General features: G+C 34.0%; 3 protein-coding genes across 3 annotated transcripts; 2 read left to right on the plus strand and 1 right to left on the minus strand.

Moving 5' to 3' along the window:
* Positions 1–1497: 1497 nt before the first annotated feature.
* LOC132315771 (carbonic anhydrase, chloroplastic-like) lies at positions 1498–7064 on the plus strand. The gene is made up of 10 exons (XM_059814173.1): positions 1498–1707; positions 2576–2637; positions 4236–4385; positions 4504–4552; positions 4954–5070; positions 5229–5282; positions 5546–5631; positions 6025–6130; positions 6482–6640; positions 6866–7064. Exons 1-10 carry the CDS (start codon positions 1522–1524, stop codon positions 6902–6904), a joined length of 1008 nt encoding a protein of 335 aa, XP_059670156.1. The 5' UTR covers positions 1498–1521; the 3' UTR covers positions 6905–7064.
* Positions 7065–11767: 4703 nt separating this feature from the next.
* Positions 11768–13498, plus strand: LOC132267593 (uncharacterized). The gene is made up of 6 exons (XM_059768733.1): positions 11768–11927; positions 12017–12150; positions 12248–12459; positions 12544–12750; positions 12935–13015; positions 13101–13498. Exons 1-6 carry the CDS (start codon positions 11768–11770, stop codon positions 13345–13347), a joined length of 1041 nt encoding a protein of 346 aa, XP_059624716.1. The 3' UTR covers positions 13348–13498.
* A 3096-nt stretch (positions 13499–16594) lies between these two features.
* On the minus strand, positions 16595–21343 carry LOC132315772 (CASP-like protein 4A3). The gene is made up of 4 exons (XM_059814174.1): positions 20430–21343; positions 19401–19533; positions 17888–18048; positions 16595–17030 (listed from the first exon to the last, which is right to left on the minus strand). Exons 1-4 carry the CDS (start codon positions 21020–21022, stop codon positions 17000–17002), a joined length of 918 nt encoding a protein of 305 aa, XP_059670157.1. The 5' UTR covers positions 21023–21343; the 3' UTR covers positions 16595–16999.
* Between the last annotated feature and the right edge of the window lie 1456 nt (positions 21344–22799).

Raw genomic sequence — 22799 nt, forward strand, 5'->3', positions numbered from 1 at the left:
TTTAAGCAAAATTTTAAGCTTGTTAATTAATTAATTAAGTTCATATAAGCACTCTATAACTATAAAATTTAAAAATCTAGGCTATAATCCCAGCTTTCAATCATCTTTGTCAAAGTCTCAACTCTAGATTGCTATGAGAGATCGATGAACCATAAAAAATTGTGAAAATTATTATTAATATATCTCAGTCTCTTCACCTTATTTATATTCTACTTGTGAAAATTATTCCGTCAACATTCTCGGTTAAACAATTGGGTTTGAGAATCATTATCTAAAACATTTTCGATCCTAGTATAAGTTACAATGCAATTCATTGGGACCCAACTCGGTCCAGTCCATCCAAACATCCCAAGATCACCCAACCTAGCACAATAAGCCCAGATCCCAGGCGTTAAGGAGGGGTATTTTTTGATAAGCCCGTGAACCATTTTTTTTTTTTTTTTTTTTTAAATTTTCTGTTTTTATTTATATTCTGATTTTATCAAAGCACACAAAACCATTGCCACACAAGATAAAAGAGAGAGGGATCCATTTATATCTATGCATTCTACCACCAGAGCCATTTGTTTAGAGACAACACCTTATCCAGAGAACACCTTATCTCTATCATCATCCATCACCCACACTCTCCATCTCTTGTGCACCATTCGATTCCATTCATTTGTTATCCTTCTGATCGCCACATATATATATCTATATATATATATATATTGGTAATTTGTTTCAACATCACACTCTCTCATATCCCGACACGTGTCCCTTCTCCGAAGATAATTCGAGCACTCAAGAAGCCAGGACCACCATTCCCTTTTGATAACCACTTCTCTCCAAATTCCTTTCATTCTCTCTTTGTTATTATACTAGGAATGTTATTATATTGACACACATCATATATATAAACGTTTAAACCAATTTTTAAATTTGTAACCAGAGTAATAAAATATAAAAAATAAAAAATTGTTTAACTCAATAATTGTTAGTTGATTGCAAAAACCGAACTTTTATTATTTTCATTATAATAAACTTTAATTTTACAAATGTGTCACCAAATGCCATAAGTTAAAAAAAAAGAAAAAAAGAATAATCACCACCAAGCATATCATCATATGTCATCACCATCATAATATAGTGGATGAACCTATAGCCACAATGTGGGAAACAGTTCATTTTATGCATGCTGCATGCATGCATTTTAAAGTACACAAACAGCATATATATATATATATATATAGACATGATGATATATACGGAGTACAATATTATTTTGATTAAATGAGCTTGGTGGAAGTGACTTATGACCAATAATAATTAAGGTATTAATTGCTGTAATTTAATTTATAAGAAAAAAAGGGCTAGGTTTGGAAGAAGAATAGGAAAATAAAATCGATCTCCAACGTTCAAACCTTATCTACAAGGGTAGAAGCTCTCATTTGTTTAACTTTCGTTTTCATTATCGGCTATGATGGTTATGGTGGTATGTGACCTACTATAAAGCCACACATTTCTAGAGCTCATTGAGAAATGTCGACCGCTTCGATCCACAGTTGCTCCATAGCCTCTCTCTCTCCATCTCAGTCTTCTCTCAAGAGAGCTTCTTTCACTCCTTTAGTTGTTGCCAAGCTCAATTCTTCAGCTCCTTCCCCTCCTGCTCTCATCCGAAACGAGCCCGTCTTTGCTGCACCTGCACCCATTATCACCCCCACTTGGGTATATACGTACCCCCTGTGTGTGTGTGTGTGAACCCTAGAAACTTAGCTTTGTTGGAATGACAATGTGGTTATCCTCTTTAGTAGTAATTTAATGTTAATATGGTACCTGCCTATATATATATTTGTCACTTTGAACGTCCATGCAATAGCATTTTTCAACGCATTTATATCTATTTTCAACACATTTTCAATGCAGTTGAAATAAGGAATTATGTGTTAAAAACACAAAGTAATTGTATTGAAACGGGATTTCAATGCACTTACATCACATTATTTCGTGTTTTAACACATTTATCTTTATGTGTTGAAAATGTGTCAAAAATAAATCTAAGTGCATCGAAATATATCTATATATATATAACTACAACACCAATATGCTATTGCAGATGATCTAGACTTTGTTCATGCACACTCTACTTAATTAGTGGCACGTTTTAGTTGTTTATGAGTCGTAAACTTTAGTCAAAAACAATTGGGTGGTTTATGTAATTTGCAGTTTAGCCCATGCATTAAACAACAAAGAGAGATATATTTATGACTTTCTTAAAAATAGTATACATGATAAATGGGAAAAACAAAAATGTTATAATTAATAATATGCATGCAGCGTTAATTACGTTACATCTATCTATATATGTATATATATTAGATGCATCTACTACGCATCACACAAATCTAGATCTCAAGACTTGGAAAAAGGTCTGTTCAGTTTCCCTTTTAATTAGCACTTGCAAAGTTTCTGATTTTATGTTTTCTTCAAATTTTCCTTATTCATTTGGTCAAAAATATATATATATATATATAGTATATAATATATATGAATTTATTTAGATCGGAGTTTGCTGTAATAAAATTGGGATTTGCAGAGAGAAGAAATGGGAAAGGATTCGTACGAGGAAGCCATTGAAGGACTGAAGAAACTCCTCAGGTGATTCCTGTTACGGCTGTGTTTGGATGGCTTACTTTCTCACTGGCCATAGATTTTGCCATGTCAGCACTAATCTACACACGTACTGCATACATTATCAACACCCGCTTGGTCTATTCATTACAAGTCACAACCAAGCCCAATATATACTACTATACATACAGGAATACATGTGTATATATATATGTTTTATTTATTTATTTATATGTATATACATGTTTTTAGTGAAAAATAATCAACTTGGTTTTCTTTATATATGAAAAATGATTTTAAAACTGTGACACATGGGAAAAAGCCCAACTTTTATGCTCTTAGATGTGTTTAAGTGGGACTCGGGCTTTGTAAATATATACTACCTCTTTCTTATATTAGTTGTCCAATTCAAAAGTTTTGACTTATAATTTTTGTGATTCAAAGTTAACGAAGTAAACATCTAACATGAGACATAAGTAGTATATAAATATATAAAAGAAATATGACTAAAAATGATTTCAAATGACTAAAAAATAAAAGATAGTAGTGAGTCAAAATTTTTAAAATGGACAATTAATATGGGATGGAGATAGTGTGTATATATATATATATATATATATATATATATATATAAGACCATTTTTTTTATTCATATATTTTATGTACAAAGTTCACTAAGATTACTTTCCCAAAAAAAAAAAAAAAAAATGGTTCACCAAGGTTTTTTTATTTTTTTTACTGGGTTGAAGAATTGTCATCTAATGATATATATCTCTTCTTCTTTGAAAGGTAAAAATTTTTAATCTCCCAAGAGTATAGTGACAAATTGTCGAGGGGAATTGAACATGTAATTCTTTTTAATATTTCTTATTTCTTTTTCTTAGTAATTTTTTTTTTAATGCATATAACAATATGATTTAGAGAAATTATTTTATTTTAATTCATTTTAATATCATCTTATTCATTTTAATTTCTTTCCGGTCATTTGATTGATTTCAATTACCCCTTCTGTAAAATGGAAATTGAACACATAATTCGGGTTGGGCTGGCATCTGGAAAGCCCAATAAAAAAGTCTAATCCATAAAACCAATCCAGTTTTGTGTGGTTAGGGTTTAATGCCCACTACAATTTGGAGCGGTTAGGATCCAAATGGTTTGGGTTTTATACTTTTATGGGCGAGCTGAAATAATCCGATCCACTTGTAAGAATTTTTCATTATTATTATTTTTATTTTTTTGAAAATAACGTACGAACAAACCATACTCCTTTCATAACATTAAAATTGTATCCTATCTTAAACACAAGACAATCAAGCGTACAGAGAGAGTAGAAATCACCTAAGGTCGAATGTGGTCCCACAGACGGTGTGGACCCTATTTTATGTGGATTGTTCATCTCGAATTACATATTTTAAAATAGTCATAATTATATACTTCTTCGATCAATTTTTTGAAAGGTAAGTACCAATTAGAAAAAAAAAAAATATATATATATATATATATAAACCACTTGATTCAATGACCCAATTGTCCTTTTATTTACATTAAATTACTTACTAATGCCATTCAAAATCTGCCCAACAAAGTTGTTACTGATCAGTGAATTCGCATGAATTTGAATGCAGTGAGAAAGGTGAGCTTGAAAGTGTTGCTGCTGCAAAGATTGAGCAGATAACAGCGGAGTTGCAAACTGCTGCCGGTGCCGATACCAAACAATATAACCCAGTCGAGAGGATGAAAACTGGTTTCATTCATTTTAAGAGAGAAAAATATGAGTAAGCAATTTGTATATTTAATATATAGTATATAATATATGCTTTTGTATATATACTTCTCAATTTCAACCTATAAATATGGTTCACTAGTTACTAAAGAGCCCCTTTTCCTTTTCAGAAAGAAACCGGGTTTGTTCACTGAACTCTCCAAAGGCCAGAGCCCCAAGGTATTCATCTACATTTCTTGGATTTCAAATTTGCGCGCACACTCTCTCTCTCTCTATAGTCCTATTGTAAAACAAACTATTAATGCTACAAACAGCCGTTGGTTTTCTTTTTTTACATTCATCGTAAATTTAAATTTTCATGTCAATAATTGTCACATTAATCTATAACAATAATGGATAAAGACTTCTGTAATTTTTCATAAAAGTAATGTGTCTATTCAAGGGGATATTGACATAATTAAATGTGAAACTTTATGGTGTTTACATTCATCATAAATTTAAGTGTTCATGTCAATGATTGTCACATCAGTCCATAACAAAAACCGATTAAGACTTCTGTCATTTTTCATAATAAGTAACGTGTCTATTCAAGAGGATATTGACATAGTTAAATGTGGCAGTTTATGGTGTTTGCGTGCTCGGACTCCCGGGTTTGTCCCTCCCACATATTGGATTTCCAGCCGGGGGAGGCTTTTGTGGTCCGAAACGTTGCTAACATGGTCCCTGCATATGATCAGGTCACTCTTTTTACCTATTCTTGATCTGCCAAAATTGATCATTTTTTTGAAATCAAGTGAAAGTTCAAGTTCTAGCTCTATTTGTAAATCTATCCTGAAGATTGATCTATTCATTACTTTGTTTTTTGGGTTTGATTTGGGTGTCTTTGCTGCAACAGCTTAGATACTCTGGAATAGGGGCTGCAGTTGAATATGCTGTTCTCCATCTCAAGGTGAACTCATCAGTGTCTCATTGTTATAGATTGATATACATATACTAAGGTACTATTGAAGTTAGGAAAATCATTTATGAGCCGAAAGTCAGACAACTCTGAATAACGTGACGTGAGTGATGGGCATGGGTCACTATAACATTAGTGGTGGGCCCATTCCCCTATTTTGACCGACTTTTGAATGTTCTATCATTACTTTTTATTATAATGATGAAATTTGGGATGAATTTTTGGAATCTAATAAGGTGTCGAATTTTTCATAGGTGGAGTACATTGTGGTAATTGGGCACAGCTGTTGTGGTGGGATAAAGGGGCTCATGTCAATCCCAGATGACGGATCCACCGCGACGTAAGGACATAACCTTACAACACCTAGCAATGCTATTTAAACCAATCTCAAGCTAATGTGTATAGCTAAAGGGATTTTTATCACTTTGATGTAACGGATAACTCAAGTGTAAAAACCCTTCCCGGCTATTCACATCGGTCTAAAAAAAACGATTTCAAAATTATTTTCATTTTCAATTTCAGTTTTAGTGTAAGGAATATGAAATAGAATTATAGATCTAAGACCCATATGCATTTTCTATCACCATTTTGGTTTCTCCAAGTCCCAAATCTAGACAATATTTTCCAAATCTAGACAATTATTGACCGAGTATTTAAATGCATTCTAAAAGGAGTGAAATCAAAATGTCAAACTTCTCATAATTCCTTCATCTCATGTACTTGAAATATGCAGTGAATTCATAGAAGACTGGGTCAAAATCTGTTTACCTGCCAAGGCTAAGGTGAGATCTGAGCATGGTGATGCACCTTTGGGAGATCAATGTGGATACTGTGAAAAGGTTAATTCCAACCTTTCCCCTGCTTATTGCCAATATTTTGTTCCTTCCGAGACTCGAACACTCAACCTCCCTTCATGGATATACAATCTAAGCTAGAATCTATTGGTCCATTGAATTATTTTCCCATGCTGCTTCGTTAAAATTCTTTCTTCTTGATAAATGCGCTTAATTTTACTGATCTTTCAAGATAATCATGAAATGTGTAGTGTACTAATTTAAGGTCAATTTTAGTTACCTTGATAGAAAATATGATCAATTGTATCAAAACATATGTATACATACATGATCAATATTTATATGAACAAACTATATGTTATGTTTCTTATTGTTTATATGTAAAATGTAATGCAGGAAGCAGTGAATGTATCACTTGGAAACCTACTGTCCTATCCATTTGTGAGACAGGGCTTGGTGAACAAAACCCTAGGACTGAAAGGCGGTTACTACGACTTTGTTAAAGGATCTTTCGAGCTCTGGGGGCTTGAATTCGGCCTTTCTCCATCTCTCTCCGTATGAACATCAACTATTATCAGTGACCCCATCTTTGTTCCCTAACCATTATTTTTTTTGGTTTCCTAAACTGCATTATGTTGTATTTGCCTTAGTAAGCAATAATCTAATGGACATCACCAAAACTGCAGTATGTTGTATTTACTATTATGAATGTAAATTATGAAGTTTCTCAACTATTTTTACCACTGCATTTTTCTTTTTCTTCTTTTTTTTCTTTGGTAGGTAAAAGATGTCGCTACGATTCTGCATTGGAAGCTGTAGGAACATGCTTAGAGGTTATCCCTGCAAAGATGAGGCTCTCTGCATTATATATATATATATATATCATCTGATAACATGAACTGGATTGTGTAGATATATAAGTTCTTTTGAGTGGAGTTTCGGGTTATCCTTGAAGTGCATTTTCATTTTTTGGGGCCAAGTTCTTTATCGTGTTTCATTATAGATACTTTTTAGTCTCAAAGCTAGTATAATCATAAAAAAATATATACATATATATAGTTTGATGACAAAAACATAGACCTTTCAAAGAACTCGAAGAATGCTAGAAAGTGAACCTGAGAAATCAGCAAAACAATTAGATGAAGTGCATGCCCCCTCCTCTGCAGTGCACTGCACCATGCTGTAGACACGCTCAACACAATCAAATCTTTTTCAAAACAGATTTAATTGTGTTGAAAAATTACAGCACGCTACAGCAGAGGATCCAGACGCTTCTTTGCTGGATGCAAGTTTCCACCCTCCTCGTGATCAAATGATGCACCCGTAGCAATTGATTCTCTGATTCTGTTAGGTCCTTCTGTGCAAACCACCTGGACCATATAATTAACATAAGATTAAGCTCAACAGTCATGCAAGAGTCTGCATAACAAGCTTAGATAGTATATCTGGCTATTGATATTGCTAGTCCATCAATTATAATTATGTGAAACAATTTGTTCTTCTATTTATTTTGCGTCTTTGAAGGAGGAAGCACTTCAAAGCAGTGAAGACATAAGAAAATTGTTTGTAACCCCGTTATAGCATATACTAAAGCATTCTCTTTTATTTGGACCCCTAATTTCATATTTTTTTAAAAAATTACTAGTTATTATTACATCAAATGAGTTCAAAGTTCCATAAAAACAACATATGGTCAGATTATCATGAATTGCAAACAGTTGTAACAGAATGAACGAAAAGTAGACTAATGTTCCCCTTACATGGTCCCACTTTAGTGCATCTCATGGCTGTGATGCATTCGGCCCACCATTTCGGTTCGAATGTTGGACCTATGAATCATTTTCCATACAACTAAGGACCATTGGACCATGAAGCGTTGGTAATTTTTGACGGTCAAACATGGGAATACGAGTTGAGTCTTTTAGAACAGTCACAATTCTGTTATCGACTAATGTTCCCTTTACAGGGTCCTAGGTCAATGCATCCCGGAATGCATCCCATGGCTGGGATGCATTCGGCCCACCATTTCAGTTGGAACATTGGACCTAGGAATCATTTTCCATGCAACTAAGGACTGTTGGACCATGAAGCGCTGGTAATGTTTGACCACAAAGATGAGAATACGAGTTGAGTCTTGAGAACAGTCACTGTTTCATTTTCTACTTTATCCATATAATGCAAAGGGTTAAGTTTGCATCTGGTCCATCCCTCTCAGTTTTGACATTTTAGTGGCATTGTTTTGCCACCCTAGAGTATCATTGCCCATTTTGACATTTCTCAAAAGTAAAAATTCAACTTGCTGAATTTACTTAAAGAGCATATACAGGGGTGGAAGGCTACAACATACTCCACCAGAGGGGGCTTAATTATTATGATAATTATTGGTAATGGAGCCTATACTTGAAAAAATCAACAAAGCCATTCCCATTTTTTTTATCTGAAGGTCACTATATATATATATGATAAACCATTATCATATGCCTTGCAAGCTCTAATAGTAAAAAGAGTTTCATTTTTATCTCTCTTGGTCAGAAAGCATTTAGTGTTGAAAATTTGTTATTCTATCTGATGAAAAATCATGAAAGGGATTGTCAAAGTTTGACCATGAGATGATGGCCTCATGATTATATATCCATGCATGATTAACTTTGAAAGGAATCAAACATGAGTTTCTTCTTTTTCCTCACTTCAAGCCTTGAAGGATGGACGTGACCACCGGGCGAATAGCCCAGCTGGTATAACCTCTCCTCCCTCAAAGGGAACTTGAGGAGTTTGAGCCTCATAGTAGGCATTTGTGGGTGTGTGCACGCTAGTATTTACCAAAAAACAAACAAACAAACAAAAAAACAAAAAAACAAAAAAGAAAAAAATGATGGAGGTGGAAAAGAGAAGCAGACCGCTTTGTAGCCAATTGGGTGGACCACTATCTTAGTATCCCATTGCTTCGTGCCTACATTGAGATGCTGCTGCTTTCACAGTACTGTCACCATGGTGTTCTCTGGGCATGTTTCTTCACAAGCTGCAAGAGAGCAGAAGATAATAAATACACTATGTTGCATCCAACCAAATGATGTGATAGAAAACTATGATTACGTTTTCAATGTCATGTGCCGTATATGACTTGCAATAGGAATATGCCCACAGTTTTGAATCCTAGACTCCAAAACCTCATCTTGAGTTCTGTAATGCATTTATGTGTCCTTGAAAGAGAGATGACTGTCACCATAACTAAGATTGAGAGGCAGCTTCTATATATTTATATTTGATTATTTGATTATATATATACATTGCATGGGTTTCAATAGTGAAGGCAAGACATGCTTTCCTCCTGTATTGGCTATCAGATGAGCCCTAACATTCAAATGTTTCATCACGTTATTATGCTTAGTGAGATGCTATGGTGGGCATGATCAGAACTACATGTGGTGCTTACTGAACATGAGAGTTAATTTTACAGTTAAACTTACTGTGATAACTTCAACTGCAGTTTGCACTAAGAATTCATTTTTCGGAAATTAAATACAGAGTTTGTTCTAAGAATTTGTATGTACATGTGTGCTTGTGTGTGTAGTCATCAAGCAAGGATGAAGGTGATTGCACTGTTGTAGGTCTCTGCAGGGAAGAACTAGGGTCCCCTACAGGGTGGGATGAATAAGCAAGTCTAAACACCACAAGCTTTTTTTTTTGGTAAGGAAGTCTCAAACCACAAGTCGGGATACAGTAGAGAATCAAATACCTTACCTTTTACTTTTAAGAGCTTGTTTGAATTGAGAAATAGATGGTGGGAAAAGCAGTTGAATCTGTGGTTCAAGTCTCATTTCCCTGAATCTTTGACTCTGCATACATAGTATCCAAATTTGGACATTCATCATTGGACAGAGAATCCTCTCACCCCTTGTGTATATTTTGTTTGCCCAATTAAAGCAAATACGAGGGTCTTTCACTACAAAGAATAATACATGTGCACCATAGGTTTCTAAAGAAAAAAAGAATAATACACATCATACTTAATAATACACATGCGCCTTAGGTCCTTAGGTTTCTAAAGAAAAAAGGAATAACATGCATCACACTTCTAATGGTTCGACGGAAAGTTGCAAAAAGTTTCTCATGCCACATCAATAACAAGAACTAAAACAATGCCTCATAAACGTCATAAATGCTAAAATCACAGCAGCAGTGGTAGCAGTGTGTTAGCAATACTGATTGTTCTCATTCACAACAGGGCAACATCAGGGTGCCATCTAAGAGCCAGTTGACTCGTTATTTTACACACCATTCCACAACAAGGGAGCATGCAAACTGAACCATGCAATGGTGGTGGACCAGAATTATTGGGAGTATTCTCATGTATCTGTCAGATCTATCTCAATAGAATCTGATGGACCCCCCATAGTCAAAAGATTGTCTTGCTGACATTCCCCATATCTTAAAAGTCAAACCTCTCTCTATCTCTCTAGCTCGCATACAATGTAAAGGAAAAAAAAAAAAAACTGCCACTATATACTCAGGTTGAAATAGCTCATCTTGTCCGCATAGCCTCATTTGCTTTTGCCAAATTGTATATACATAGATTATTAAACCTCAGTATCATGAATTTACAATTTGAACATTCATCTTATAGCTAGCTGCTCCTGATGTGCATTATCCAACCAATCACTGCTGCATTTATTGTTTTTTATCCAATGGATGATGACATGTTCCACAACTTATATAAACAGGATAAATTCTTAAATATCAAGTTTAAAGGTTTTTGCTTTAAATGGTGCAAGTTTTTTCCATAATCATTAAGGAACAAATATAACTCAGTTCTTGGTCACTGAACTTAAATCAGCCTTTCAAGTCCTATGTACTTTATGCTAAAACCGAATGACTTATGACTTCCTGAAAGATCTATTGGTAACTGGCCAAGAGGTGTAAAGTAAATTAAAGTTCAAAAACATTAAGAAGGCTTTGGTATGACAAAACATATAGTATAATAGGAATCTCCAACTGATGAATTGCGAACACTTGAGTTTCTTTTCACAACAATGACCTATCTGTTATGGTTCTATAATCTTCAGATTGATGAACATTAAAACTGATGCATTCAAATATATAAAGTACACAAGGTGCTCATTTAGGGGAATGACTAAGCAGATAATTGTTGGAAATATAAAATTTTCTAAATAGAGAGACGTGACATGCAAGTTGGCAATCCACACCTTCACTGCAAATTGAGTAACAACCATTGAAATGAGAAGGGGCCGGGGAAGGGGAGGGGGCGAGGAGACATTGTAAAAAGAGAAATATTCGAGTCAAAAAAAAAAATATGGTCCAGAAAATTTGGATCGCTACGAATATCTTATGTTAAGTGGATGTATGAAGACTTAAAATCGTATGACAATGGCTTTGAGGAATCATTTCTTAAGCTCAAGTTGGTGAAAGTCTTTGGCCCCCCAACATTATAAATACATTCATATCCTCTCCTTATTCTTCAAAGTACCTCAAGAATCTCCTTTGTAAGGCTCCTTATTCACTACCATGATGGACAATGGAATCGAGTCTTCAGGGACTCTTAGGTGCATAGTAGTCTCTCTTGCAAATTCTTTGTATAAGAATGTTTAATGTAGTTTCTACTCATATGTTTTATACAAAATTAAAATTATTGCTAATTGATGCATGATCATCTAACTTAATTTCATGACCAGGAACAAGTGTGCGGCATGCTATAGGCAGTTCAACAAAATGGAGCACCTTGTGGAACACATGAGGAATTCATATCACTCATTTCACGAACCCATGTGTGGAATTTGTGGGAAACGTTGCCGATCATTTGAGTCTCTGAGGGAGCATCTAATAGGTAAATTTCAATCTCACAACAAGAAATGCACCATTTTTGTGTCCTCTGAGGCTTAGTCATATATAAGAATATATAACTTTCTTCCCCAGGGCTGTTGCCAAAGGCAGAATGCGAAAGGATATTCAAAGATCAAGGATGTGACCTCTGCCTAATGGTCCTTAACAGCCGTAATGCACTAAGGGTTCACCGAGAGACATGCCAACTCTCACGAGTAAACACTATGGTAATCAAAAGACACGTTATTTTAGTGTGCAATATCAATTTTCTTTTAGTTGAATCTAACTATAAACATCATGTCCCTTGCGATTACCTTTTTCAAGGATATGCTTTATCGCCTGCCTAACTTAGGCATTCACGATGACTTGAAGATTGATAATGGTAGAACAAGAGTAGTTGCACTTGCTTGCAAAATGGTTGGTGGTGGCAGTGATGGTACCCTAGACCTTTGTGGAAGGGTTTGCCTCATTGATGAATATGAAAATGTTATCTTTCATACCTATGTGAAACCTCAACTTCCAGTCACAAATTATAGGTACTGATTAGTGTGCAAAAAATTTGAGTGATTTAATGCAATTAAATGACAAACAACAATAAAAAAATTTGAAATCCTTTTTAGGTATGAAACAACGGGCATACGACCAGATCTTTTAAAAAACGCAATGCCAGTGAGGCTAGTGCAGCAGAAGATTCAGAATTTTTTATGCAATGGGGAACCAATATGGAAGGTTCGGTCAAGAGGAGGAAGAGCAAGGATCCTTGTTGGTCATGGATTGGATCACAACCTTAGAAGTCTAGAAATGGAGTTCCCGCCAATAATGATCAGGTATTCTCATCAACCAAGCATGTAAAATCATAACAAGGCTTTGAAATTTTTAACATTACAGCTCAAAAGAATGGAACAAATGCTGTACAATTCAAATAGTAAACTGCAAAGATACAAAAGTCAATGATGAACATGTTAATAAATCTATGAATCTCAGATGTATATTCCATGAATTTGCCTACAGGGATACGGCACAATATCCTCCTTTGATGAAATCAAGCAAGATAAGCAATTCACTGAAGTACCTAACAAGAACATACCTCGGGTAATTACTATTCATGCGCGGTTGTATTTTTGGTGTAAAGTTTTTAATTAATACCTGAGAGAGCTTTGAAGCTTCTATTTTGCAGGTATGAGATTCAAACAGGCATCCAAGATCCTTATGAGGACTGTGTTGCAACAATGAGGCTTTACAAGCGAATGAAATTCCAAGTTCATAAAAACGAGGACTACCCACTTGCTACCGACCCACAAAACCGAAATAATTTTGCACAATGGAGGCAAAATGAGCTTGAGAGGATGACCCCAGATGAATTGTTGGAGATCTCAAGGTCTGATTACTACTGTTGGTGCTTCGACACCAAGGAAGGTGCCTAAATGGTAAAGATTGATTCATCGAAGCTACGGAGCTATAAACTTACTAAGATACCAATCCGTGATCTTAGAAAAGAATAAAACATGGAAATTATATCGCTTCAGTTAGATTATATTTATTTGAACTATGTGGAAGAAAACTCATCTGACTGCAGTGAGCTTGTATGAAAGTTGATTAATAAATAAAGTAACTTCTCTTATTGAAGGTACGTCTGATAACATTATGCAACTCATTTATAAACATGTAGTTAAGATGAACCTATATAATTAATGAGAAATTTCCTTTTTATCATGTCATTGCCATATACTTTCATTATTGGTTACTGAGTTAATATAGCATTATGTTTAGTCCTAGATGATATTGCATTTTATCCAATTTAAGATATGATACAAATCGTGACATTTGCAACATCTATTTTCATTCTCAGCCAATACAAATGGCCTTGAATGGAGTCATCTTTGCTGTGACCTCCGAAGCATTAATCACCTAGCCTGGAACTACTATACTAAATGCTCGTGGAAGAATATTTCCCAAGAGTTTGAATAATATATATCATTGTTGGGAATTTTAAGACTTTCATCTCCTTAAAATGATGCGAAATTTTATTTTAAAGGATTAAAACAGCAGTCGAATCTCATTGGGATTGGCTTGCTTGGTGAATCAAGTCTAGCTAAAATTAGCTTTAAATGTATTGTTTAAGCTATCCAAGTAACTTTTGAGATCTAAAAGAAGAGATACAGATATCTCCAAAGACCTTGATTTATACATTTATTAATGAACTTAATATATATTCTCTCTTTGCTGGCTATTTCTCTCTAGAGTCAATCCTCTTAGTAACATACTCCACAGGTAGAAACATCAAGTTTATATGCTCACTGTGGTATGCATGTAAGACCTTAAATGTCATCAAACAAGTCTTCATCACTTATATGCTCCAATAGACTTGTTCTAGCTTTAATCACTAGATGTCTTTGATCACATGTGTATATCTATTAGATGCTCATTTTCTTCTTAAATCCTACCAAATCACATTCAAGGGATAAAAAACGTAGTCAGATGCTTAGAGGTCGTGGCTTTGAAATCGGAAACAGAACGCTGCGTACATCTGACCCTCTCAAAATTTGCAATGGCGGAGCCAAGTGCACTCGGCTAGCCCTTTTTTATGCTTGGTCTAGGAGATTGATTTATGAAAATTTTAGGATTTTACTCAAACCAATTAGAAAACAAAATGGTGGAAAATAGTGAAAGAGAAATTAAATCAAACATGAAAAGTACATGACTTGTGCATATCAATATACCATGTCATCACTTTGTATCACTACTCACGAGATCGAATAAATGAACAATTTTCTGGTAGATATGAGTCACAAAGTTTCCCAACTACATACAACAATCCCAGCAAAATTTGCAATTTCTTAACTACAAAAAAACTAACTCATCGACCCAATTTTTTGTCAAGCTTGTGAAAAAAAAAAGTAAACAAGAAACGCAAGAAACCCTATAGAGATATATATATCTAGATAGAGAGAGAGAGAGACAGAGAGAGAGAGAGAGAGAGACAGAGAGACATACAGGTAGCAAAGAATCAGTGGCTTCTGATCCTTTACTTCTAACACCTCTGTGACCTCTCTAAAATTACACATCTTGTGCGCGCGCGTACACATATACGAGCGTGTATGCAGAAGAGGTTGGATGTTTTGGACGCGCATGTGGGGGAATGATGTTTCTTTTCCAAATATATTTACGCAAGAAAATGATAGATACGTTTTTTTTTTTTTTTTTTTTTTTTTTTTGGTCCTCCGAATTTAAAACATATATCATTACATTATATTTAAAAAAATGACAAGCTTATATCATTTGTGGAATTAAAAATGTTGGAAGCACATAATTTTACATTCAAATGGAAAAGCTATTTTCGGTACTAATGATTTTAAAGCTATTGAAAAGCACCTCTTGTAATAATTTTATACAAATATTTTTTTTATAGAAAATTTTCATAAAAGAGGGTCGGCATAATTTCATGACTAAATTAGTCTAGTGGTGACAACACTTATCATTCTCCAAAATTTTATGAAAATTCACATTATGCCACCTTTTCAAATTTCGTTTGTCACCTCCCATTTGCAATGATTAATCGGTTACATTTTTCACTTTGAAAAGAATTTCTCAATTTTTAAACATGAGCCAATAAATTTGAGAACTTGCATGAAAAAAAAAAATAAATAAATAAATAAATAATCAAATCAAATAGAACTTTTGATGGTTAATTGACAGCGATAAGGGTATAGTAAAATGATGATGAACATTAGTTTGGAGATAATTCGATAATCAAAAGTTTGTTTTGATTTATATATATTTTTTAAAATCAAATTAAAAAATTACAAATCAAGTTTCAATTAATTCATGAAAGTTCTTTTTTGATGATTGATTTTACATATAAAAGAAGAAAAAAAATGCATTTGACATGGTAGAAATTTGTGAGTTGCAAGACTCTGAATTGGGTAAATATTGGGTATGAATCATTTTCTAACATGTTTTCGGAGTCATTTTCAAATATTGTTTCCTCAATACCGTATAAAGGTTTAGGCTTCCTTGGATGGGATGATTTGGAGGGATATGGAAAGAAAAAAAAAAAAAAAAAAACGAAAGATAAGGAGAAAAGTGTTTGGATTATTTTAATCGATAGAAAAGAAGAACGGGGAGGAATAGCCATACCTTATTATCTTTCAAATGTTATTCGTCTAAAAATGAAAACATAAAAGGAAAAATGACTCATTATCTTTCAAATGTTATTCGTGTAAAAATGAAAACATAAAAGGAAAAATGATAGTGGGTTAAACAAGTATTTTTATAATCTCGATACTGTCCAAATAATTAGAAGGATAAAATTGTTATTTCACTCATGTCCAATCTAATTAAAAGAGTATTATAATAATTTGATTGTTATATCTATTCTTTTCTTTTCTCTCCTATATCTTATTCAAATAAGAATATTATCATTTCATTTAGTTTCTCTCTTATCTATCCAAACACAAATTATTGATATTCTTTCATTTTATTTCTTCTCTCTTGTAACTAATAGTATCATTTGTATCCAAACCCTTTTAGGGAAGACAAAAAAAAAAAAAAAATGCTGTCATTTCTTAAGAAGGACAAAAGAATAGGAAAGGAAGTGCGTAATTAAATGGCTAAAATGATTGAATTTTTTAATAGTAGCATATGAAAAAGGTGTTCAAAATGTCAAGAAAATTATCACTCAAATGTCAAATGTCTTGGGCAACTTCAACAATCAATAAAAAGGGCTAGCCCATTCCATGAATTCCCGTCAATGTGGGCCTAACCTGCATGCAGAAAAGGCTATTTCTACAATTCAAACATTCCCGCCAATGTGGGTCTTTTCCAGCATGCGAAGAGACTATTTACACGATTATGTGATTCAATAATCAATAGACACTACTAAGTATACTGTTCAATCATCAATAGACACTACTAAACATACTGTTGACGTCTTGATAAAAATGCAAATTTTGTTCCAGTGACCACATCCTGATCCAATCATCCAAGTCTTCCCTGTTCGAGTGATCACCCCATGCCTTCTAGAAATGGACTGGAATTGCATAAAACTTCAGAACAAGCTCAACCTTTTTTCTGCCATTATTTGTGGTCTTTTAAGGGATTAGAGTGTCTGCCAGGATAAAAAATAAAAAATAAATAAAAGGGTTTAGAGTGTCAAATAAATCCAAGGCTAGCTTTATGGGGAGCCTAAGAAACTATACACCATCACAGTTAAATCTGGGCTATTAGGGACACTGCAACATCACACTAATTTTTTTTAATAAAGGCAACTTCCAAAATATGACTCACTAGTGACCTTTTCATGTAAAATGCAGTCTTTAGATGATTGTAAAAATGCCATCTTACCGTTACTAAGTACCAACTAAATCATCATCTTGTCAACGGACATTAGTTCAGATGGTATGATCTCTACTCTTCAAATGGGTGGTTGATAGTTAGAACCCTGTTAGGAACGCTGTGAGAATGTGCGTTTGCTTCAACTTTCCGGGAGGGGGTTCCTAAAAACTCTCAGCACTGCTATCTAGACTGAAATTATCACCTTTGTTTTGTCAAAATGGGATGCTTCAGTATGGAAAAAGCAACAGTAGAACTGTCGAAGCATATGCTATTTTTTTTTGTCCCACAAATATTTGAAATGTCCACAAGGACTTAAAATATTTTGGCAGCCTGTCAATAAACCAGGCAGTAATGAAAATGTATGAAACAGTATCATAAATAACAGCTACTTGTAACAATATTCCCAATCATGTAAAATAAATTCTCAGCAAAAGTCTATCTGATTGAATAGCAATGATTGTTCAACAGCATATGTGAGACTTCAACATATGTTCCAAATGTAACCCAAACATGTTTCTTTCTACATAGCTTGACGAGTATGTAGATAAATATTACCTTTCCCTTTAAAGAAATTCGTTATGATTCGTAAAGATGACAGGTATATACACCCTAGGTTGAGGTCTTTGTTACCTAGATTTGGAACTGCACAGGGTATATATAGAGACGAGATAACTGATGGCAAAAGCCACGAATGCCATGAAGGATAACATTACAGATACACTTGCCAGCCCCGAGAAATCAACACGAAAGGCAGCCGATGATGATGCCCATATCAGAAGGTATGTCATATACTGCGATTTCAAAAAACAAAAACCCCAGTTTTCCACTAAATATATCAGCATAAAACGGAAAGTAAAATTCAAACAAGCACAACATATATGCTAGAACTAGGACTAGTTAGCAAATAAAGAAAGTAAAATAGAAAACGAAAAGGAAACATACATTTAAGCACCTGAACAATAATAAACAAAATTTTATAATATTAGAAAAAAAACACTCTAGCTGATTAATTCAATGTGTTCATTTTGCCTTCAGAAATTTCTCATCTGTTTGTGTGTACACATATATATGTACAAGAAGTTTTGAGGACCAAGAGGATATCCTTGAAATTAACCAACAAAGTACATATGGTGCCAACCTAGTGTGCTTCTAGCTGGTGTACGTTGCAAGAAATTCCACAACCACCAAACAATTACTAATCATCTTGAATACCTAAAAATGAATTCCTACTTTGTATGGAATCTGAAGTTTTAGGGACTTTGTTTAAAGATGGGGCAATACCAAAAATTGGAAATTTTTTACCAAAAAAATTTGAAACCTTGTTATATGTCAAATTCCTGTAAAAATCTTATATATGGATTATATAAATGCAGTGAGCCACATAATATCCGCAGCAAAACAGTGTCTGCAAATTGAAATCATTTTCAATTGACTGTTAAATGGGTGAAAATTTTAGATTTCATTTTTTTTTTTTTTTTGATAAGTAATGAAAATTTTAGATTTCTGATACTATATTTTTAACATGGAATGCCCATAACAAGAAAAATAGAGTGTTATTCATTTCATTCAAGCTAAGTTTTGTTCTGTAGGTTATGAGAATTTTTTTTTTTTAAAAAAAAAAAAAAAAAAGAACTAACTGATACTAGCAACCTTAGAACAAAAAGTAGTAAAAAAAGACTCTTTAGGAAGCGTCCATGTGGGAACAAATCCCAAGCCCCATATATTTACATGTGTGTGGGATGGTAAAAGCAATTCTCAGTACTAAGTAGATGTGATAATGTGAGTCCCAAGTTTAACATCAATGGTTAATGCACAACCATTATAGGGGGTGAGTGGGGGTGACAAGTGAAATTTTTTTTTTACCCAAGAGCTTGCGGAGGAGGTATAGGATGAGCCAGACATACCAACTGAAAATCCAACAAATCAATTTGTGGAAAGTGGTTTTTATTAAATGGTATGACAATTTGATTGTGTGAATTTTCATTAACCAGCAATGCCAATGACATGACCCGGCTCATCCAACATCTTCTCCGGCGTCCGGACCCCAAACAGTCCAAAAAGGCCCCAAAAGAGAGAAAAGCAGACAAAGGCCATAGATTAGGTCACGATAAATTATTAGGTTAGGGCACACCATAAGACTTGCCTGATCCGCGCAGAAAGAGAAAAAACGATGGGGTGGGGAAAAAACGTATTCGCCGCAGCCCCGAAAACAACAAACTTGAACAACTGAATATACCAACCCTATCAAAGTCACCATCTTGATCTTGTACCAGTTCCTGCATATATCACAACTCTATTATATTCATCTAATGCTACCAAAAGAAAAGAAAAAAATAACGATTTTTGTTCGACCATAATAAATAGCGTCTAACAAAAACTTTTTATCATTATTGAATAAGAAATGTTTATTTCAATAATTGCAACATCAATCAATAACAAAAATTGATTGCAACTGTTACTGTAAATACACATAACAAAAAAAAAAAAAAAAAAAAATTCTCCATTGACTTGCATTCCACAATGCACAGTTTAGTGAGATGGTTAAGGAGTTGACCTTACTACTATTCTAAAGAATAATGATAAGTAGTCAAATCATCCTCTATTAATGTAAATTTAGTTGGATTTGGACTCTTTATCACAACTCCATTCATTGTCACACTCACTTAGCACCTCAAGCGCACTCAGATAGTGTGTAGCCCTCCAAAACACCAAGTTCATGGCATCATCCTAGTTATTTTTATTTTTTTACCCATAACAGAAGAAACATGTCTACTTTGGAGTGTGTTTAATAGTATCTACTTTGGAGTGGGATCAATAGTAATCACAAGTATGTTTAGAAAAGTTTAATTTGTTGCAAGATTTTTAAAAGCAAAATACAAAAAAATAACATGTTTAGTTAAAAAATGTTTCAAGTTTGAACAATAAAATGGGTAATTAAAAAGGTCATTAATTTTTTTTTTTTTTGGGATACTGTTCATCTTGTTACTGCGTTTTGAAACCGAATGAATAAACAGTTCCATACTATTTAAATCGAAACAAAGTTACTCGTACTAAACATATCCGTGTTTTGCGTTCACAGTCCAAAGAAAAATCACCAAAAAGTAATTTGGTTTGGCAGGTATATATACACACTATATAGTGTATATATGTGTGTGAAAAGGAAGTGAGGAACCTGAACTCTTTGAATCGGGGAGAGGAATGAAGAACCCGACCGTGATTCCAGTCATCGGCCATCATCACTAACAACGAACCCCAGCAAAGCCCTAACTCCAAAACCCTAAGTAGGAAGGCGGTCCCCTTCACCTTCCTCTCTCTCTCCATTTCCCAAAATATCATCAAATCTCCCTTCATCCTCCTAATTATCGACAATGGCTCCCTCACCCGCCGCTCACGGCCACCGGCACCGGCACCTTCTTCCACGGTTCCCATGCTGAAACCGTCTCCCGTTCCCGGATACTTCCTCATCTCTGACATCGTCTCTTCCCAGGCTGACGGTTTCACCATCTTCGCTCTCTCCAGCGACTGCGTCAACAACTGAATTCGCCGCTCACGGTCATCGCCACCTTCTTCCACGTCTCCGGTTCCCGGATACTTACTCGTGTCTGGCATCGGCTCTTCCCGGACAGTCGGGTTCACCACCATCTCCGTCAACGGATGATTAGCCTGAAATTGAGCTCCCATTGCTTTGATCGGAGGAGATGCCGGAAATGTCTCATGGTTGGGGAATCCATGACTGATAGAGATGCCATTTTCTTCGTTTTCCATTTTTTGCGTGTGAGCTTTTACACGTGTGGCTCGTGTGGGTGTGTGTGAGTGTGTGTGTGGGGCACTTGAGAAAATCAAAATGGAAGAGAAGATTTTGAAGGAGGTCGGTGATTAATGAATGATATTGTAAGCATGTATTTAACACTTGTATCTCTTTTTACTCTTTTAAGAGTAAAATAAATAAATAAATCATGTTATATAAAAAAATGTGAAAAAAAAAAAACATTCATGTAGTTTAGTATGTGCACATGAATTTTTTATATTTGAAAATACGTATAAATTATCTTCTAATATTTGTTGACACTAAAAAATTTATAGAAATCTCAAAACACCCTTAATAATCTCTCTCTTGTTTTTCTATTTTTGTTTTGTTTTAAGCACATTTTAGATAGATATTTCATTCTTTAAATTGAGAAAATGAAATATAGAGGTTTTTTGATCGAAATGCATTTGCACAACATTCTGTCTGTATACAGGGGAGAGGTGGATTTTCTTTTAACATTTTACCCTTCTTTTTTATTGCTCGTATGAATTTTATTATTATAATGGGTAAATTGCACTTATATTTTTTGAGTTTTCGGTCAATGTCACTCAGCGGCCTGTCAACACATATGTTTACATTGGCACCATACACATCTCCTCTAAACCTCTGACGCTCAAAAAAATAACCATTTAACCCTTTGACTTTATCAACAAATAATAAAAAAATATATAAATTATTAATATAACCCTATAAACTAGCCATTACCACCTCAACATTCATAAACAAACACACCCAATCTTTTTTCCTTTTTTTTTTCTTCTTTATTTTATTTTATTTTATTTTTATTTGTATAGAATACTCATTGCAAGACTTTCTATAATTCACCTTGTTTTTTTATTTTTTATTTTTATTTATTTAGGTGAGTGAGGGTTTTTTTTTTTCTCAATTAACAGGGTTGATAGGTAGTGAATTAAAATTAAATAATCAGGGATAAATATGATTTTTAAAACCTTGGGGAGTGATTAGTAAACAAGTGCGTTGACCAGCCGCTAAGCAACGTTGACCCAAATATCAGGACGTGCGAGTACAATTTACCCTATTATTATTATATTGTGTGTAATTTAATGAATCACTTTTAAAATACAAAAATCATTGAAAGACAATATATAATTATATCCAATAAAAATATTACCAATTACTAATATTTTTATTCTTAAACTGATAAAATCCAAATATAAGTTTTATGAAAGAATTATTCTATTGTGCATATTTTATATATTTTTGCAGGATAGAATATGAAGCAATTTAAAGGTAGTAGTATGTTTCTCTAATTAATGAGAATAGCCCAGATATGATATCGAGCAGAATGCTTTCTTTGGGATCTTCTTTTATGGAGGAGGAAAAATAAGGTTGTCTTTCACTATCTTTTTCAGGTTGTCTGTTACTATCTTTCTTAATGACCAGAAAGTCCTTACATAAAAGAGGAAAGATGCTGATCATCAGAAGGTCATTATTGCCTTTCTCTGTAAAGAAAGGCTTCAACAAACTTGACCGAATCACTAAAGAGAGACTGTTTGTTACACATGACACTGACAGGTAATTTGTTACTCCTATGGTCATTTAATTAAAAAAAAAAAATTCAAGTCATTTAATTATTGACTCTCTATTATTGAGGAAAATTTTTAAAGGGCATTCTTTTCTATGGTTATTGTAAAACTGGAACATGAAATCAATGACTGTAAAAATAACTTTGGGAAAATTTAAAGAGATGTGGGATCATCGACTAACTGGGTA

The sequence above is a fragment of the Cornus florida genome, unplaced genomic scaffold, assembly GCF_030987335.1.
Source record: "Cornus florida cultivar Cherokee Brave unplaced genomic scaffold, ASM3098733v1 CherokeeBrave_3.0.0_Hap2_Chr07, whole genome shotgun sequence".
Lineage (NCBI taxonomy): Eukaryota > Viridiplantae > Streptophyta > Magnoliopsida > Cornales > Cornaceae > Cornus > Cornus florida.

Excerpts from the sequence above, each read along its gene's own strand:
- LOC132315771 (XM_059814173.1), top strand. The coding sequence starts at position 1,522 with ATGTCGACCGCTTCGATCCACAGTTGCTCCATAGCCTCTCTCTCTCCA. Across the intron at positions 5,283-5,545 it reads ATGCTGTTCTCCATCTCAAG|GTGGAGTACATTGTGGTAAT; the intron begins GTGAACTCATCA and ends AATTTTTCATAG. Across the intron at positions 5,632-6,024 it reads GATGACGGATCCACCGCGAC|TGAATTCATAGAAGACTGGG; the intron begins GTAAGGACATAA and ends TGAAATATGCAG.
- LOC132267593 (XM_059768733.1), top strand. The coding sequence starts at position 11,768 with ATGACCAGGAACAAGTGTGCGGCATGCTATAGGCAGTTCAACAAAATG. Across the intron at positions 12,751-12,934 it reads TTCCCGCCAATAATGATCAG|GGATACGGCACAATATCCTC; the intron begins GTATTCTCATCA and ends ATTTGCCTACAG. Across the intron at positions 13,016-13,100 it reads CTAACAAGAACATACCTCGG|GTATGAGATTCAAACAGGCA; the intron begins GTAATTACTATT and ends TCTATTTTGCAG.
- LOC132315772 (XM_059814174.1), bottom strand. The coding sequence starts at position 21,022 with ATGGAAAACGAAGAAAATGGCATCTCTATCAGTCATGGATTCCCCAAC. Across the intron at positions 19,534-20,429 it reads CCCCGATTCAAAGAGTTCAG|GAACTGGTACAAGATCAAGA; the intron begins GTTCCTCACTTC and ends TGATATATGCAG. Across the intron at positions 18,049-19,400 it reads TCTCTTTCTGCGCGGATCAG|TATATGACATACCTTCTGAT; the intron begins GCAAGTCTTATG and ends TTGAAATCGCAG.